Genomic DNA, 20,091 nt, shown 5'->3' on the forward strand with positions numbered 1-20,091 from the left:
TCTCTGGGGGCCTGCTATATTGTCTTGGCGGTCCTCCATTTGTGTTGAGGTCTTTTTCCTCCTTATAAGCCAAAAATATTTCTCCCCCTCTTCCTATTTGTGTCCAGGGGCTTTTCGGTCCGTTTTACCTAGTACGTATTTGTTGTCAGTCTTGTAGTTTTTTATTGTTTAATCAATAATAGATGTTTTCATTATAGAAATGTATGTTTTATTTGTTAAATTTTTGTTTAAATGTTAATCTTAAACTTTGTTCAACGCTTTGTAGTTTCGAAAAAGCGTTCAATCAAAAACCTGAATAAACAATAAACTAGAAAAAACATTATTTGGGAATGCTACATTGTATAGCTTTATTAAGACACAAGATCCATTAAGTTCCAACTGGTTCCACTCTATATTTAAACATGGTCAGAATAGAAACAACAAAGAAACAACCCCCCCCCCAAATCCAGTCAAAAGCAGAAAAAGTGGGGATGGAACAGTACACACCAACCAAGATGAAGTAATATACATTCTTGATGAGAATATACCCAACCCAGTCCGTGTTTCAGCTCAAACGTCTGCCTTAGGTGTTCATGCATTACCTAAATCAATGGATCCATATGCTACCAATGGCCAGCATTCAAGAATCCGAACAAACACGAAGGCGTCTGGGGACAGAGTTAAAAATCTCAATATGTATACTTTGGAGGAAAGGTGGGAGAGGTTTAAATCCCTACGTGGCATAAACATGCATGAGGCAAGTCTCTTTCAATTGGAAGGGAACTCCAGAGGGCATGGGATGGATTTAAGAGGTGCCAGGCTCAGGAGTAATCTGAGGAAATAGTGGAGACACAGACTGTGTCTGAATTCAAGAAAGCGTGGGACAGGCACGTGGGATCTCTTAGGGAGAGTGGATGGTGAGGATGGGCAGCCTGAACGCTTGGTATCAACATCATGTCAACCAACCGAGGTTGGAACATCTACAGCCATTCCCAAGGGAAAATGAGTCTCTGTACACGATGGATTCATTCCACTATCTGACTGGTCAAGGTAGAGTTGTCATTCGAATTGCATTCTGCTGCAGTGTAGCTGTCATTTATTTCCTGATGACTTTATTCAGGCAAATAGCTCTTATTCTTCATGTAAATTAGTATTTTAGTATTGTCCGTTTCCTGTTAGTTGTTTATCAGTAAATGAAGTCAGAACTCAAATCTACCAAATTGGAAGTGTGATTTCAATACAACAACTCCACAGGGCTTTACAAAATTGTATTTGCATCTGTCTCTCGATCACTAGGTGGTGAATTACTGGTTTACCCCCTACACTGTCCCAGTGCTGCTGGTCTCCCTGTGCTCTGGATTGGGATGGAAGTCCCCTGTGTTCAAGGTGGGGGTCAGGGTCTCCCTGTGTTCAGAGCTGGAGGTTCACAAATGAATCTCTCTTTTCTCAGACCCAGATCGAGGTCTCTCATTGCTCAGGGCTAGGGTGGGGGTCTCTCTCTCTCTGCTCAGGGCTGGGATCGGGTCTCCCTGTGCTGGGGGCTGGGTTTGGAGTAATTTCCCAGTGCCTGAGGCTGGGATCTGGGTGTCCCTGTGCTCAGAGCTGGGATGCCTGGGATCAGGGTTTCCTAGAGGTCAGGGCTAGGGTTGGGGGTGTCTCTCTGCTCAGGGCTGCCTCTGGATTCCGTCTTCTCTCTCGGTCTTTACTCACTGGCGCTTTCTGGAGCTGCTTCTCTGCTGCTCTGCCTTTTTTGGAAAAATGCAGCAAAGGCTGGAGCCGGCTGTGGTAGGCTGTCCGCAGTTGTCACTCTGCCCGTCCGAGCTCTGACTCCAGGGAGATGCTATAAAGGAGGAAAGCGAGGGCTGAATTGTAGGCGAAACAGAGAGAGAGAGAGAGAGAGAGAGAGAGATCCGACACCTGAGAAAGGCATCGGAGCATCATCACCTGCAGAGCAACATGAGTGAGGTGAGGGGGTCTGGGGTCTGGGTATCTCTTCTCCGGGGCTGGGATTGGAATGGAAACCCAGCAAAAAGGGATGAGGAGGCAGGATGCCAGAAAAAGGGAGAAATGGCTTGAACAGAAGGGGATAAGTTGAAGGTATTAAACTGGGAAAAAAAGTGTTCTAGTTAACAGAAAAAAAAGACCGAGCAGAGAGAGATTGAGAGATTTTTTTGGAAATGAGCAGAGGGAATGGGGTTTCTGACTTCCGTCATTTGAATCCATCTATTTGCTTGCTCTGTTTGCTCAGTTTGAATATAAAGTTTGAAGGAAGATCAAGGTGTTCCTTGGTTAGAAGGGTGGAGGAAGTGCCTCCATTCTTCATGTGGGACAGGGGGACGGGGAAAGGCGAGAGATGGACTGTCAGTGTGTGTGTGTGTTTAGGAGAGATGGGGGGGGGGGGGGAGGGGAGAGATTTGGTCCATGATCTAGATGCTCGTTTCATGAACATTTCAGTGGACGCATCAGCAAGAGAGGGACAAATGTTCAGGCCCCACAATATTTCTTCAGCCTGACCCTGCTCCGCTTCCTATCTGACCCCCCCCCCCCCCCTCGGCTAAGCTCTGCCTGCTGCATTAACTGTGCGGTCTCAAAAGCTGCTAGGAATCCTTTTCTCTGTGCCCCATAAGAAGTGGGATAGTAATGGATGCCAAGTTCTGTCTCTTTATGACAAATGAAACCATCTGTTTTGCTTTTATTGAGCACAAAGAGCCCGTGAGCATCTTGAAAGGAGGGGAAGCTATGGGACACTTCTGTGGCACTAAGTGTGAGAGGTGGGATAGGAATTCTTTACCTAAAAGAGATCAGACTTATCCCAATAGGACACGAAAGGAAACTTCAGATCTTTAGAGCATGAGACGTAAAACCTAAGTCAATCTTGGTAGTGAGGACAGGGGTAGGAACCTGGATAGACATAACAAGTGCAATTCACATTGAACCTCATTTCGGACTGGACCACTTGTATCCTATCTATTGTCCCCTGAAAAGTACAACCTCCAGAACTGGCTCCACTATGCCAGGTGAGGTTTCGGTAAAGAACATAAGAATAGCCCTACTAGGACAGACCAAAGGTCCATCAAGGCCAGTAGCCTGTTCTCATGGTGGCCAATCCAGGTCCCTAGGACCTGGCCAAAACCCTAGAAGTACCAACATTCCAGAACCCCAAAGAGTATCAAGATTCCAGGCAGAATCCCAAAGAGTAACAAAGATTCCAGAACCCCAAAGAGTAGCAACATTCCAGGACCCCAAAGAGTAACAAGATTCCAGAATCCCAAAGAGCAGCAACATTCCAGAATCCCAAAGAGTAACAAAAGATTCCGGAACCCCAAAGAGTAGCAACATTCCAGGCAGAATCTCAAAGAATAACAAGATTCCAGAATCCCAAAGAGTAACAAAGATTCCAGAACCCCAAAGAGTAGCAACATTCCAGGACCCCAAAGAGTAACAAGATTCCAGAATCCCAAAGAGCAGCAACATTCCAGAACCCCAAAGAGTAACAAAAGATTCCGGAACCCCAAAGAGTAGCAACATCCCATGTTACTGATCCAGGCAAGACCTTTTTTCCCCACTGGACGCAACTCTCGCTATACATCCTAACATCCCTCTGACTGTTCATCGCCTTGTTGCCCTATTAGCACATATGCAAAGGTGTCTGTCTAGCATCTCACCTACCATCATGTTCCAGTTCCCGGGTGTATGACTCTGTCTTTCGTTGGCATTTGTCAAGCACTCAAGTGTTCAGGCTTTAGCAGGTCACCCGTTTTTCAGTCTACTCTCTTAGCATCCTCCTCGCTGTTGTAAAAATCTGCATTACCTGCAAAACGCCAATCTTTTTTTTCTTTTTTTTTTTCTATCAGCCTCTCTGCAGTATCCCTTGTAAAGCAACGGAACGGAACTGACCCCACAAATCACCCTCCTCTCCAATCACTGACCGTCATTTATCATTCTCTGTTGTAGAAAAAAAAAGATTTTATTCTTTAATGATAAAAGTTGAATGAAAATTTTAAGTTTTTCATTCACTTAAGAAAACAAACAGTAAAAGAGAAAGTTGGCTTCAGAGTAGAGAATGACACAGGGACAAATTTGTTCCCGTCCCCCCAGGAACTCAATTTCACCGTTCCGTCCCTGCCCCATTCCTGTAGGCTCTGCCTTAACCACGCAAGCCTCAAGCGCTTATGATTTTAAAGGGTTTGAGGTTTGTGCAGATGAGGACGGAGCTGGCAGGGACAGGAAATTTGTCCCCGTGTCATTCTCTACTTCAGAGGTAAGGAAGAAAGATGGTAAAGAGTTAGGGTCAGGAACTCTTCTCCGCTTCTGGCATCCTTTCAGCCTACCAAGAGCTGCCTTCTGGTCACCTGCTCAGAGGAAGAATCTTAACAGACATGACCTGGCTTCAAATAAAACTCAAAACGATAGATGTGAATTGGAAACTATAGGGGGTTTATTGCATGATGGAAGGTGACAGGGATGCTCAATAGGGGGCAGGTCACTTCTGTTCAGCACCATCCTCTGGACAGCTCCTGTGACAGACAGACAAACAAACGCTATCATCCTGCAGGGAACCATCTAAATTTCTCAAACACGTGGAAGAGAACGCAATGCAGTTCTTACCAGGGTTTCAGGACTTACGTGATTTTCTTTATTACAGCAGAGAGAATGGGGGGGGGGGGGAGGGGGTGTTTCATCTCTTTAGCTACGGGCCTATTTTATTAAATGGCGCTAGAGGTTTTTAGCGTGCTCTGACCCTCACCGAATTCCTGTGAGCATTGGAGCATTTACCTCGTCGGCCCACGCTAAAAACCTCTAGCGCCTTTTAGTAAAATCCAGCGTGAATCGCTTTCTTATACCGGGTTGAACTTCCCATCTGCCTATCCCAAGGCACCCTGTACCACCTGTCTTGTCCCCTCGGCTGTAGGATAAGCTGTTTTATAGAAAAGCCTTAGCGTCATATCTCTGTTATTTGAATGTTCTGATTTGTGTTATTAGATGCTTCATAAGTTTTATGGCTTCCTTTTCAGTATGCATTATTTTTCCCTTATATAAATTTCAGTGCTATTAACAAGTATATTTTTGAACTATTTCATGGAAGCCCTATATTTGGCTATTACAAATTTGTAAGTTTTATGTTGAGTTATACCTGCTGTTCACCGCCTTGGGTGAATCTTTTCATAAAGGCAATTAATAAATCTCATTAAATACAGAAAGTGAAGGGTTATCCTTGCACCCCACACTTGGGCTACCTGCAGAAAGGCTGGGGAAGCCACATTGGTGCTCCGTTAGGACCACCCTCAAAGATAAGGAAGGCTGCCTAGGGTGTCCCTTACTGCAGGGGTTACAGAGGATGAGTAAAAAGTGGACGGACCTATCGGCTAATTCTGTGTTTCCGTCATGAGGGTCCTGGAATGAAAATCTGAGAAGCTTGTTGTCTGCAAACTTCAGGCTCCAGGTCTTTAGGGACAGGCTGAGCCAGTCCTGGTTTTGACGTTTCAAAATCTCTAACAAAGCTCGATCTGTCCCTAATGACTTGGAAATGTCAGGCAACCTTATATGTTAATTTTCTATAAAAATTCGTCTGGCTTTTCTGTATCTTAGGGCTTGGAATTGCTGTGGGTTTTTTTGGGGAATACTCTTCTGGCCTCAATGTGGTTAGAACTCTTTCTTTAAAAAAAAATATAAGATTGCACTAGGAACGATGGTTCTCACTTGCACTTCTCCCTGGTGAATGTTTGATTTCTAGTTCAGAGAATGATGAGTATTTCTTTTTCCCTTTTCCTAATAAATTAACAGTGTTCCTTTCTGTTCTGGGTTAGTCTGTACGCTGCTCAGGAAAGGTGACGTAGTGAATTCAGTAAACCACCTCCCCCACCTGGTCTAACAGCTGGGGTCTGTTCCTCAACCGGAGCAAGCGTTGTGCCAGGGCTTCCAAAACCATATCGGGTCCACAGTGTGTGCAAATGGATCTCTTGCATAATTCTTGATATCCTGAAAACGCAACTGTGAGATTCCCCAGGAGATCTTCTGAAACTACAGCTCCATACAATATGAAAACAAAACAGACCCCCCAAAATTCTGAATTCCATGCGCTCTACGGTAATTGTTTTTCCACCGCATTATTTAATTACCGCTCTTTCCAAGTTTAACACAAAATTCAATCGCACACCTCTGGCATACTCACACAGACACGTCTTCCTCATCTGCTATGATGAAACGTGCAAAGTTCTTCCCCTCGCCATGACCCAACGATGAACTCTACGGCGGTCTAGCTGCTGGTTCAGAAACGTTGATGTATGAGCTTCACAAGAACCAGCACCGTTTTTGCCATGTCTTCTTCTTGGAAAGAGAACCATTATTTTTCCATCAGCCCTTGTATTTAGGGGTCAGCACTGCAGGCGAGGCATGCTCACAGGAGCTACAAACATTTCTTGAGTCAGGACTGAGCAGTGGTTTTCAGGCTGTGCCGGTTCCTGTTTCTAACACGATTCTGGAAAGGACACACAGACCCATTTACTTGTTGTGATCAATTTTCTAGGCTATAGTAACGGGTAGGGTGGAAGGGGTTTCCTCATTCCACTCCAGCTTCAATGGGAAAATGTTCTGGGTTAGAGATAAAAGGTCCTGGATCAGCAATCTGTCATGACCTGGGAGAAAATTTATTAGATATGATTTGGAACAGAAGACCTATCAGAGCAGCCAGATACCCAAATATGGGGTTCTCTGATGAATACGTGAGCGCGGTCCTACTTGGATCCGCGCTGGACCAGTTGCCACTTAGGATATGAAAAGTCCCTGCCTCCACCAAGGACATTCTTGGTTATTTGTTGACATAATGCCTGTCAAGTTACAGCTAGAGGGCAAATTTGTTATTCCAAGTAGAGCCAGAGTAGAAAACAGGACAACCGTGTGTCCTGATTTTCTGCAATGCAACATAGGTCGCTTCCATACAAAGCAGGTCAAGGACATCATATCCAACAGGCACGTGTGTGTGTGTGGAGTCATTTGCTTGTACTGTGACCTGGCAATGCTGTCCCGATAATTAATACCTGCTAGAATCTGATGCCCTAGCCTTTTAATTTTCTGTGCATTCCCCTCCCCCCTTATTTATATCTCTGTCTTTCCCCAAAACATGTCTAGTTGGGTCCTTGCAATGACCCTCAGGAATGCTATAATTCTAGTCCCTTACTCTGACCACGAACATTTCCCCTCCCCCCTCCTGGGGCTCTGATCATTTGTCTTCATAGCACCATCCAGCCCAAGCGTGTATCATATGTGTGTGTGTGTGTTGCTCCCCTCTCTAGCATGTGTATTCCGAGCACTGAATACTAGAGGACATTTCACAATTCTGTCACCATATCACAAATAAATATGGATGTGTTTCGATTTGGTGCAGCTGCTTTGCAGATCTGTCTTGGGGGGGGGTGGAGGAGGCTGCTGCTGGCCCCTGGCCAACCACGGGAGTTCGATCTACAGCCTAACATATGTTTCTGCAGGTCTAAGGCAGAGCGATGCTACACTGGGATTTAAAAGCCAAGTCTGTCGTTCAGAGCTGTCACCATGCACTGTGACAGTTTCCAATTGCAAGCGGATAATTATGCATCTCTCCCCCTTCTTAACCACATTAACCCCATAGGCCTGATCCACATATTACAGTTAGAGATGGCTGCAGGGAGGGAGTTTCACCGAGTCTTTGACTAATATGTAGATGGTATGTGAGGCTAAGTAGTTGGAACAGAGACAGGGAAAAGTTTCCATCCATATTTCTAATTTTATTTTGTTGATTATTTGAGGGCAGCTCATTCCTGCCCTGCAACATGGATGGTCCATTATGCGGTTTGGGGAGGTCAGGACTCCCCAGAAACATGCCCAAGAGTCCTGAAGTACTTCTAGGAATAGGGAAATGGGTAGAAGGCAGATTTGGGGTGCTGAATAAGGTGGAACTGGCTTAACAGCAGCCGATGACGCAGAACACAGCTGCTGACCCATGTGGTGATGGGAGCTGTGACAGAACATAAATGATGTCATATTGGGGCAGACCAAAGGTCCATCAAGCCCAGAATCCTGTTTCCAGTACTGGCCAATCCAGGTCACAAGTACCTGGCAAGATCCCAAAACAGATTTGATGCTGCTGCTTGTCTTAAAAATAAACAGTGGATTTCCCCAAATCCATCTTCAAAATGGCTTATGAGCTTTTCTTTTAGGATATTATCCAAACTAAGCTTTTACCACGTTCTCCAGAGATTAATTGCCTCCTGAGTGAAGAACTAAATTTTCCCCAATTTGTTTTAAATTTATCACGTAGTAGCTTCATTGCGTGCTTCCTTGGCCTTGTAGTTTTGGAAAGAGTAAAGGACTAATGAAGCGAATCTGAACCTGAGGTGGGAGGTTGGGGGGTTGCAGCTACCCGCATTCAGGTCTAGCTGCCCGCGCCATTCCAGCTCCTGCTTGTGGACCTGGTGAGTTAACTGCATGCCAGCCCTGCGCTTCGCCAGCATCCTTGCAGCCAGAACAACAACTATTACAGAGCGCCTCAAGTTGGATATGGGTGACAGGCAATCCATCTGGCTGATTCCCTGCAAACTAAGGGCTCCTTTTACTAGCGTTTTTAGCGCACGCACAAAATTACCGCAAGCTAAACCGCGCACTACGCTTCTAGCTCAATGCTGGCGTCAAGGTCTAGCGTGCGCTATTCCACGCGTTAAGGCCCTAACGCACCTTAGTAAAAGGAGCCCTAAATGATCACATGCATCCTTCAGCATCTTCACAGACAACATTGCCAAGGCACCTCCCTCCCGCTTTGTAGCCCCCCTTCATTACAGCTTTAAGCTCCTCCACAAGCACTTTGAGTTAGTTGTGCCTTTAGGGACCCAGTTCTTATCCCATTCTTTGCTTCGAGCACATCCACCTCCTGAGTCTACTCCTTTGGAACGTCATACCATGATTCCTAGCTCTAGAATTTTCTTTCCATTGAAAAGGGTTAACGTTTTGTGCATTATTAATACATAAGGAAAGAACATGCAGGGTCTGCTGAGCCCGGCATCCTCTTTTCAACAGTGGCCAATCCAGGTCACAGATATCTTCTGGCAGACTCTATGAAGTAGCTTATTTCCAGAGAGAAGCGATTCCTTTCCTAAGTCTTTCTAGCTAATAATTTTTATGGACTTTTCCTCCGGGAACTAGTAAAGTATTTGAATAAGGAGTTGTGTACTTTGTTCACAAAGTCTTGCTCATACACACACTTCAGAATAGTTATTAAAGTGGTCTCTATTTGTACGAGTTTTAGAAAATTAAAAAGGGCTTTCTGACTACTCTGTAGGTCGCTGGGTTGTCTAGATTCTTATTCTTTGTGAACTGCATCGATCTGAAGTCTCACTGATGACCGGTACGACAGCATTAGATGAGCTTTTCTTTCTTCTGCAGTTGCCTTTCCATGTGCACCCCGGTATCCCGTTGTCTTTGGCCTCAGCTATCGCACGGTTCCGCTGCCTTGAAATCTCTGGATATAGTTACCTGAACATATCTTGCTCTTCAGCAACTTTGTCCCCTTTGTGAATGGCCAACTTTGATTTCTGCCCTCCAAGTGGGCAGGTTTATAACATAGGTGTATAAATGCCAAATTCAACCTATCACAGTGACACAGAGTAAATTGTAGAGCTGGACCAAATATTTGTGTTTGATTTGATTCAGCCCCAAACACATTGTTCATATTTGTTTAAATTTGAAGAAGACTAATCCGTGGCTCTACTGTGCTATATACTCCTGAAATAAACACTTGATCTCTGATTTCACATTGATTCTTTTGTTATTTGTTATATTAAAGTTCAATGTCCATTGTTCTTATTCGGTATTTGTTTTTGGCTGAATAGTGAAATATGCTCTAGTAAATGACGGTAAATAAAGACCCTTGTGGTCCATCCAGACTGCCCAACAAGGTGGCCAGAGCTATGTCTGCCACTGTGCGGCCCCTTAAACACCAGTTGTCAAGTCTCCACTGATGGAGTCTCGATTATATCATCCCCAAGTATTGCGAACAGTCCCCTCCCCCCTGAGCTGCATAGCCCCCTAACTCAGCTTGTGACAATAAAGAAACCTACAACACTGGAGTGGCCAAACTTCATCTATAATTTGGCAGTTGCAGGACATAGACTGTAGAAGTCTGTCAGGCATTTTCCTCAGCTCCCCCTATGCTGGATCTGGCTATTCTTCAGACTGTTTGCCGTTTGTGGGGCGCAGACCACAAGATGTATGTCCGGCATAGGCCTCGGTTCCCACTACTCTTGCCTCAACCACCTCGGTCCTCTGTTTACGCATCCCCTGTGTCTATCCCAAACATTTTTTAATCCACTCGCTGTTTTTGACTGTACCACCTCTCCTGGAAGGGCGTTCCATGCATCCACTACTCTGCAAGCTCTTTGGAGCAGGGACTGTCTTCTTCTTTGTGACTCTGCACAGCGCTGCGTGCGTGTGTCTGGTAGCGCTATAGAAACAATTCGTAGTGGTAGCGTGAAGAGTTTCAGTCTTTGGGAAGCAGAGCTGAGTTTGTGATGTCATAATGCCTCATTCCACCAATAGAAACAAACTCTCTCTCTAGGCCCATCTCCTGATCCAGACTCTATCCCTGTGCTCATCCCCTGAACCCTCCAGTCCTAGACATAATAGGCTCTGTATTTTTGTGCCCGTCCTCTGAACCCTCCAGTGCTAGATATGTAAGACTTGGTATCCCTGTCCCCATCATCTGAGCCTTCAGGTTGTAGAAGTGACAGATTTAGGGCTAGATTCACTAACTTACATCGATCCGATTCTAGCCGATCCTATCTGATCCGACGCATTCACCAACAGCCTATATGCAGATGAACGCAATCGGAGACCTGCCCCACACCGAGCAGACGCATCGCTGAAGAGCGATCCTGACACATGCGCAGACCATGGTCTGCGCATGTGCTTGCTCCCCGTGGCATAACCTTTTTTTTTTTTTCTTTTTTACTCCCGAGCCCATGGTTTTAGCCCGTGAGTTTAAAGCAGGGCTGGAACAGAACAGAACACGCCGTAGTGCAGCCCCGCTTTAAACCCACGGGTTAAAACCATGGGCTCGCACTACAAGGAATGGCGGCAGAGAGCAGGAGAGTCGGGGGAGGCAGAGAGCAGGTTTATTTCAGGGCTGCAGGGCTGGCAGGACAGTCGGAAAGGACGTGAGCGACTGGTCCCCAGCAGTCGCTTCTTTTTGGATCGGCCAGCCCATTCGGTGTTCCCGATGTCACATCCTTCCTACTTTGCACGCCGTTTCCCCTCATTTGCATGCGCGGATTGGATCGGATCGGGTTGCTTAGTGTTTCAGCCCTCCAGTCCTAGGGGAAACAGTCTCTGAATCCCTGCATCCATCTCCTGAGCCTTGCAGTCCTCCTTACTGAAAGTTGCTCTCTCGTTTGTCTCCATTACTGGCTGCATTTTTCCTGAGGAGGACCTGAAATGATCTTGTGATTTGTAATTGCCTTTCCTGCACAAAACAGAGGGGGAGGGTTGTTCTATTAACATTCATTCAGAGAAATTCCTGTAGCTGGCTGCAGTTCAGTCTGCAAGAATTAGGCACCAATGAAGCTACTAAGCTTTGAAGAGCTGTTCTTCTACTCCTGGGATGTGCCGTGTACTGCAGTGCAGTCCTGCCGCACTTTCAACCACAGTATGCTGCTTATAGGATAGACATTTCCACCAGCACTCTCCTACTTAAAACAGAGGCATTCCATGCAGGCTTTTCTGCTACAGAGACCTAAGAACATAAGACCAATGGTCCATCCAGCCCAGTAGCCCGTTCTCACGCTGGCCAATCCAGGGCACTAGTACCTGGCCAAAACCCAAAGAGTAGCAACATTCCATGCTACCGATCCAGGTCTTTCTCAATAACAGACTATGAACTTTTCCTCCAGGAACATGTCCAAACCTTTCTTAGAACCAGCTACCCCTACCACCTGACCAACACCTCTCCCTATTATTTAAAAATAAAATTTTCTGGTGTCTGGTATCACTCTCAGCCCCTCCCAAAAGAGCACAGTCTGTCAAATAAGGGAATATTTCCCTTATTTGGTGTTGGCTGAGATTACCAAATAAGGGAAAAATTCCCTTATATAGCAGATTGACCTCACAACACACTTTGGGGGGGGGGGGTCAGACCCTGCTATTTTCCAAGATGGCTGTGCCAGAAGCAGGAGTGACTGGGCATTTCTCCTTCTCTGGGGGGAAGGGCTGGGCTAGAAATCGTCTGGGTGAGGATGCCACTCAACACAAGATAATTTTTTTTAAATTGGGGAAAGGGAATGTGCTAGACACAAGGGATTTTTTTTAATTGGGGGGAGGGGGGGCAGAGGGAATCAAGTCATCAGTGTGGGTAGTGCTGTGAGATACCAAGCATAGGGGAGGGAGGGGCCCAATGCAGATCAATGCAGTAGCCTGTGTTGTTGGTTTTTTTTTTAAATGTCACCTTTCCTGTCAGAGTGTGAGCTATTTGCTGCTCATGCAGTGACAGGAATAAGGACATTTGGCAATGAGATGCGGATTACTGCAGTGTTTCTAAGCTAGCAGTAATCTGCATGCTTATTTATTGCATAGAATGGAATTTTTTGTTAATTTCACGCTAGAAGCCACACGCAAAGCTGGCTCTATTGCCGGGCTTTTTGCAACAGCCTCCGAGTCACTCCTTTGCTCTTCTATGGCCTGATGTAACATTTGCATTGCTGCTTTTTCATAGGGGAGGGGGGTTGAGAGTTAGTGCTGTTTTGGTATGGCAGAGGTTCCGAGTGACTTTTTGAAGAGTTTTGCGTTAATTCAGTGCACCTGGTCATGGAGAGAGTTTGTGTCACCATTAATGAGGTGACAAAAGATTTTGGTATGGTGACTAGCCCAAGGAAACATCCTAATTCAGGTCAATGTGGCATGTATTTTAGGTGTGATCACTCTTGTTCCAAATCCAGGCTAAAGGCAAATTATACACAAGCAGGATTAGCAGATTCTAGGCCTGTAAAATCCGGACATGTGACCCCCCCATCCCCAGGCGCTGCCCAGAGTGTTTTGGACATCAACCACAATTTTTTTTTCCAATCTCTTCATGAATATCTTTCAACAGTTTGCAAACACCACCGCAAACAAACATTGGCACAGAATCCAAAAAACAGGCTTCGGCATTCATTCCAATTTAGACGTATCCAATTCCTGTAGTCACCATTCATTTGCATCCTTCAAATTAAGAAAATAAAGCCCCCCCCCCAGCATAAGTACGAGGTAGTTTTATGCATTTTAAAATATGAAAGGAGGAAAGGCAGAGGGCTGGTGACAACACAGTCGCTCTTGATGAGTTATATTCTGGTATTCTAAGGCAATGGCCTACTTAGGATATGTGATACCCAGGGCCGATCATTATTTTTAACACCCCCCCAATATAAAAATGATTTTTAGCAATTTTATTTATTTATTTTTATATCTTGCCCTCCCCAGAGCGCTCAGAATGAGTTACAGTTTAAAATTCACCATTACATAGGGTTACAACCTCTCCAACCCCACGCCCATGCTATGGTATAAACAAAGCGCTTGTTGATGAGTCCCTCCCCTTGAGAGCAGTGGTTCTCAACTTCTTTTTCAGTTGAGACACACCAGACGTCAGAGGTTTCTACCATGCTCCGATGCTCATGGAATTCCTATGGACGTCGGAGCATTTACCATGCTGGCCCGTGGTATCAGACGGATGACACACACCGCATGCATGATTCTACTGCCCTGATAGAATAGCTTCATGGTTCGATTCCCACGTGGCTCCTTCTGACCCTGGGCAAGTCACTTAGGGCCCCATTTACTGCTGCTGTGTTCATCACTCCAATGCCCTTAGGGATTTAAGGGGCGGTGGAGCATTTGCCACATGGCAGCCGCTACAGGGAAGGGGTTAATCTTCTATTACACCAGGTAGAATATAGGTACAAAGCCACGGAAGAGGTTTCTACCACGGACCAGCATGGTAAATGCTCCGACATCCGAAGGAATCGGAGCATTTACCTCGCCAGCCCACAGTGGAAACCTCTAACGCGGTTTAGTAAAAGCCAGCATTTATGTGATAGTCACTTTATACTCCATTGCCCTATGTACATTAGTCAGTTTGGGAGCCCACCAGGACAGCTGGGGAGAAATACTTGAGGCCCCCTAAAGTAAACCACTTAGGCTATAAGCACCTGCGCATTCATGGATGCGACACGATGATGCCACATGCATGCTTGCATACTTGTGATGTCATTGCATCACATCTGCAGATGCCCTCTCAAAGAGACGGGGATTGTTTGGGGGTGCATCCTCTTCTTTGGAGGCAAGGCCCCCTTCGGCTGACATATTTTCCCCCTTCTAAGCCCGCTGGTCAAATGTCACCTCCACCTTCGTTCTTGCTAAGAAATCCACTTTTGTTGTAGGGCCTTGATGGACCAACTCAGGTCATTTATTCCAGGCCTAGGGGGCAGCTAGATAAAAGGAACAAAGTCTGGAATTGGTAGTGGAGGAGAAGGGTACAGCTCAGAGTGGCTCATCTGAGGAATGGAGTTCTCTGGGAGGTGTCTAAGGAGAGATATTGAGGGGCAGCGGAACGAACACACTCGTAGGTCAGCAATAGGAGCTTGAATCTGTATGTCAGACATATTTCTCCCTCTGCTTCCTGTTTCCTAGTGTGATTTAACCTCATATCAGATTTATCGGAATCTCTGGGAATGTTTGGAAGTGGTTTAAAGGTTCTTGCAAAATAGATCGTGATCGAGTTTACTCTACCGGGAAATATTCATCTCCTTGGAGTAACCCATCAGAAGTCCCACAGGGATCTCCACCGTCACCCACCCTCCTTTACATCTATTTGTACTGCAAGATCTGAAAGTCAAATTTTATATTCATGCTGACGATATCACCAGACTTTTGCCTATGTCAGCCTGGCACAGATAGAACACTGGATGCTCAGATTTAGAAAAATCTAAATGTCCAAATGACATCATTACAGATAAAAAAAAAAACCCTCCAAATTAATGATCAAATCTTTGATATAGTTACCTCAATTAAGATCTTGGGGGTGACATTAGACCGTCACTTAACGTTGAAAGTTCACACAGACCTTATGATAAAAAAAATGTTTTACGATCCTCTGGAAACTTCGATCAGGGCCTGTTTTACAAAGCTGCGCTACCCCATGTGAACCGCTTGCTCCAAATTTCTACTTTGTAGGATGATGAGGCAGAGACTCACTAGAAACTTCTTTTTCCCTTCCTTAGTGAGAAATTTTTATCCCTGAACGGTGCTCCAAATCTAGCAGTTTCTTACTTGATTCTCACGAGGACTCTCCTGACTCGCACTGAGCCGCCACTGTGTACGAGTAATCTTGAGACCTGTCACAACATGCACAGACTTGTTTCAACACTCAGGTAGCTAAATAATAATAATAATTTTATTTCTTATATACCGCTATACCGTGAAGTTCGAAGCAGTTTACAATAAAGATACCTTTTGACAGTACATGGGATACAAACGGTAGTCAGTACATGGGATGCAAGTGGTTTACAATAAAGATGCATTTTGTCAGTGCATGAGATTCAAGGTGGAAAGTATAAGTTAGTTTCGGACCTTGATTTGGGGGGGGGGGGGGAGATGGGGAAGAGGGTCGTGGCGAGGAAGAGTTGGGTAATGGAATTTAGAATTTGTTAAACAGTCGAGTTTTCAGGGATTTTCTAAAGTCAACGTATGGAGTGGCCTCAAGTATGGGCTTTCCAAGCCATGTGTTCAGCCTAGCTGCCTGGAATGATAACCTTCTATCTAGAAAGATTTCAAGGAGTGGTAATTAAATAGGTTTGTTCTGCGGGTGCTCTTGTTGGACTCGTTGGGAGAGAACTGGGAGATTCGGTAAGCTGGAAGGCCCCTTATAGCACATCTACTTTTAACTTTCGTTTTTTTGTGTTGCTTATGATATTATACACATTTGATTCTTCTTTGACGACGCAGCAAACTGTCGAGGAAGGTGGCTGCTTCCTGCTTACTTGCTAACAAGTCACTGCCGAAAGTAACGAAAACAGGAATTTGGTGATTCCACCCAAGGAGATTGCTATTTTTCGGCAGACTCAGAGTCTGGGATGCATCATTAATTTGCAATTGTTTTTCAAGCTACAAATTAAGAACAGTAGTTAGGGATGTTTTCTTCAGACTGCAACGATCTCTTGAGGAAGCTGAAGTCTGTGCTGTTGCTTGTGAACTTTTGAACTGATTTCTAATGTATAATTATGTCTCCGTTGGACTATGGTAATTCCTTGTATTTAGGTCTCTTCAAATTGTTCAAAACCTTCTGCTCAGCTGTTATGTAAGATTCCTCACATCACCATATAGAGCTGCATTGGCCGCCCTTGTTAATCCATAAAGTAGTGCTGCCCGATTCGCCGATTCGAATCAATTCGTTCTCAGAAAAAAATCAGACTCACTGATTCAGTGACCAACACCGGTGAGACCGGACATACCTCCGGGCCTCCTAAAGCAGCAACAGCAGCGGCGATGGCCGGCCAGTAGAGGCAGTGCTTGCGGCCTGCCCCACCGGGGCTTTCCCTCTTCCGCAACACTGATGACACAGCAGAGGCAAGCCCTGGCGGGGCAGGCCACAAACAGCCTGTTTACTGGCGGCCAGCCACCGCCACTGCTCTTCTGCTTTGGGAGGTCTCACAGTGGGGGTTTTGGCCGGGAGAGATGGAAAGCTGCTACACATTGGGGAAGAGAGGAGAGAGGAAGGAGAGGAAGGGAGAGATGCAAGAAAGGGGTGAGAGGGAGAAATCCTGCATATGGTGGAGGGGAGGGAAACATGGACATAGGGTGGAAAGCAAGGAGAGATGATGCATGGGAGAGAGAAGGAAATGTTGCACATGATAATGAAGGGGAAGAAGGGAGAGATGCTGCGTGGAAGGGAATAGAGAGCTTTGACCCAGGACACAAGGCAGGGAGAGAGAGATGGTAGACAGTGGGAAAGAAACCAAAATGTTGCATAGAGCAAATTGGCATTTTTCCAATTTCCTAATATCATCTGTAAGGCTACAGAAATGAATATATCAAATAGTTTCATTTGTTTTTGTGAGGTCAAGATGTGGAATATCAGATCTGAGAATAACTGCCCCAATAGAAGGTTGAATGTTTTTTGTTTTAAAAGTCCTAACCCCCCCCCCCCCATATCACAGAAGACACATTATGGCTTCCAATATGTATAAAGGGCCGTTTGTGTATTCATTTTGGGCTGTGCCAGTGGATGGCATAGAGCTATTTTGAGTCAGAGTCCTTGTTTCTGTGAGGCAGTGTGAGATGAAAAACGAGGAGACGCCCTGTCCTTTTTCGGAAGAGTGGGTTTGCCATAGGGCTCTTCGGAACCTGAAGCTCTTGCCAGTCCTTCTGAAGCACTGCTCCATGCCTGATTTTGTTAACACGTGTCCCACTGCAGCATCAGAGATGCCAGCTTACTCAGTTCCAGACTAGAGGTTTTGGGGCCATCCCGGGTTTCTGACCACTCCATCGTGGGGCATTTTGGAACCTGCAGCACTGATTTCAATGGGCAGGATCAAGCACTACAAATCCAACGCTGCTTTGAGATGTAAGTTTAAAACCAGGACTGTCCCAAAACCTCTAGCCTGGAACTGGGTAATTTGGCATCTCTGCATCCTGTACCTGGGCAAGTGCTGCGAGGTGGGTCACGCTTTCCTGATCAGGTGGTCTCTCGGGTACTAGAAGCAGCAGAGGATTTTACTGTTTAGGACCAAAAGAAGTCATGAACTAAATCCCAAACCCTTCCCCCTCTATTTCTCAGCTTGCTGTGAATGTGACCTACACAGGACTACAACTCCCATAATGCTTAGAGCAGGGGTGTCAAATGTTGGTCCTCGAGGGCCGCAATCCAGTCAGGTTTTCAGGATTTCCCCAATGAATATGCATGAGATCTATTTGTATGCTAATACAAAACCTGAAGACTTGGGATCCCTATGTTCAAAAACTTTCACCTAGAGCAAGAAGTTTAATTCTCAATGAATTACACTGAAGCTATGGTTGTCTTAATTGCAGTCCAGATCTTAGCTGTTTTTTGTCACCTTTCATCCGGGGAGAGGGAGGGGGAAAATAGGATGGAGGAGGGGGGAAAGTAAATGGGTTGGAGGGAGGGGGAAAGGGGACAGAGGGGGGTGTGATAATGAGGGATTATGGTTTATAATATAAAATGATAATATTATTTGATAATATGTATTATATGGAATGGAATTTTTAAATATGTGAATTTCTTTGTAAGGAATATCTTTATATATTATATGAATGTATTTTCTTTTTGTTACTTCAATAAAAATGTTTAAATTAAATAAATGAATACCACCAACTTCATCACAGCAGCAAGAGAGACTCCAAAAGATAGTTGAGAACAGGAGCCAGATTCTCCTTTGGGGTCCCCTTCCTTCCCAACCCAGAACTCTCCTCAGAGAGATCAGGAGACTAAATCTCCCCTGCCACCTCTCTCCAGACCAGACTCACTAGAATCTTTCCCGTGGCCACTCTTGAGAAGAAGCGCCACGTCAAAACAATTCAGTCCCACCTCTACTCACCTCCTTCAATAGGTTCTCTAGAGCTGCCAAGTTACCCATTTCCAGGAGGAAGAGTTTTCTGGCAAGTCCTAGTTTTAAACTAGTATCTCAAAGCACCCTGGCCAAAATCCCTTTCTTCACAACAGCTGAAGGACCAGTCTTAAAAACAACACACACATCTTGAGCTTTGCATGATAGATTCTCGTAAGGGACTTTGCCTGAACCAACCAGTCATCTAGCCACAGATGCACAAGGACGCCCTCTTGGCATAGAGCCGCCACTACCACAACCATGGAGAAAGTTCAGGGAGCTGTCACCAGGCCAAACAGAAGTGCCCAAAACTGAAAGGTGAAGGAAATGCTGCAACCAGACCATTTTTAATTAGTAAACTCTGTAGGCATAGCCACAAACAATGTTATGAGGCATCTCTCGTGTCTCCTTTCTCATGCTGACATTTTGGATTGTTGCAGAGGCCTTTTGCAGCACAGATTGATTCTAAAACTCAGGCTTTCTACGTGACAGGCCCAGAGGAGCCTGAAATAAAGGAACTGGTACAAGACGGTGGAACTGTCACCTATTATTGTATATAAATACCTCCCAGGGCAGTTTCTTAGGGAGGGTTGTCAAAGGAGTGAGGAGCCAGTAAACCTGAATGGAAATATTTACTTTATTTTTTGCCTCTAAAGTGCCCTCAGAGGAAGAATCCTTCTCCAGGGCCCAATTTCCATGCTTCACTGAGATGTGTTGTGGTCCCAGTATTGTACATTTCCCGTTCCCTCAAAGAGGACTCATTTATTACACAATATTCTCTGTTAAATGTACAGCTCGGTGTACGCCTGTCAGCGCTATAGAAATGATAAATAGCAGTAGTAGTGGTATATTTTTGAATACTGGCGCAGCATGCCCTAGGCTCTGAAGCACTCCCCCCCTCCTTTCACCACTGCTAGCACTATTTTGAGGCCCTCGGTACGTCACCATTGTCCGCCTCACTGCTGTCACCTCACACAAGCGCTCTCCTGCGTCTGTACGCGGCTGAGAGGTGGAGTGGAGAGGACAATCGCGTACAGACGCAGGACAGCGCTTGTGTGAGGCGGACAGCGTTCCAGAACGTAAGGTAGCCATTGGAGGCAGAGCAGCTGGTGAGCGTGTACGTAATCCTGGCGGAATTCCTTTGTGCTATAATCAGCGCTGAGGGGGGGTTAAATGTCCCTCTCCCACCTTTCCTCCAAAGTAGATATATGGAGTTCTTTATGTCAAAGACCAGTGACCATTTCGGGCGCCAGCCTCTTGTGACGGTGTAGTCAGTCTCCAGGATTGTACCCAACGTTCTTATAGCGAGGCATCGTCCCCTCCTCCTTCTTCTGGCCATTCCTCTCTCTCTCTCTATCTACCCAAGCATCCTTCCGATTTTTGCCTCTTCTCCCCTCACTTTATCTCCCTTTCTTCCCTCTGGTCGCTATTCTCCTTCCTTTGAGCTTTTCCTTTGTTCCTTTTTCTCCCTCCACAACCACTCTGCCTATTCAGACTTTAA

The 20,091-nt window shown here is 45.6% G+C and overlaps 1 protein-coding gene across 1 annotated transcript in view; it reads left to right on the plus strand.

Annotated features, from left to right (window-relative positions):
• The first annotated feature begins 1,805 nt into the window (after positions 1-1,805).
• PCP4L1 (Purkinje cell protein 4 like 1) overlaps positions 1,806-20,091 on the plus strand; it is a 36,027-nt gene continuing 17,741 nt past the window's right edge. The window contains exon 1 of the mRNA XM_033924952.1: positions 1,806-1,944. Coding sequence (XP_033780843.1) covers positions 1,936-1,944 — 9 coding nt within the window. The 5' untranslated portion in view covers positions 1,806-1,935. The remainder of the gene's footprint in view (positions 1,945-20,091) is intronic.

Source organism: Geotrypetes seraphini, chromosome 16 (assembly GCF_902459505.1).
Source record: "Geotrypetes seraphini chromosome 16, aGeoSer1.1, whole genome shotgun sequence".
NCBI classification, from domain to species: Eukaryota; Metazoa; Chordata; class Amphibia; order Gymnophiona; family Dermophiidae; genus Geotrypetes; species Geotrypetes seraphini.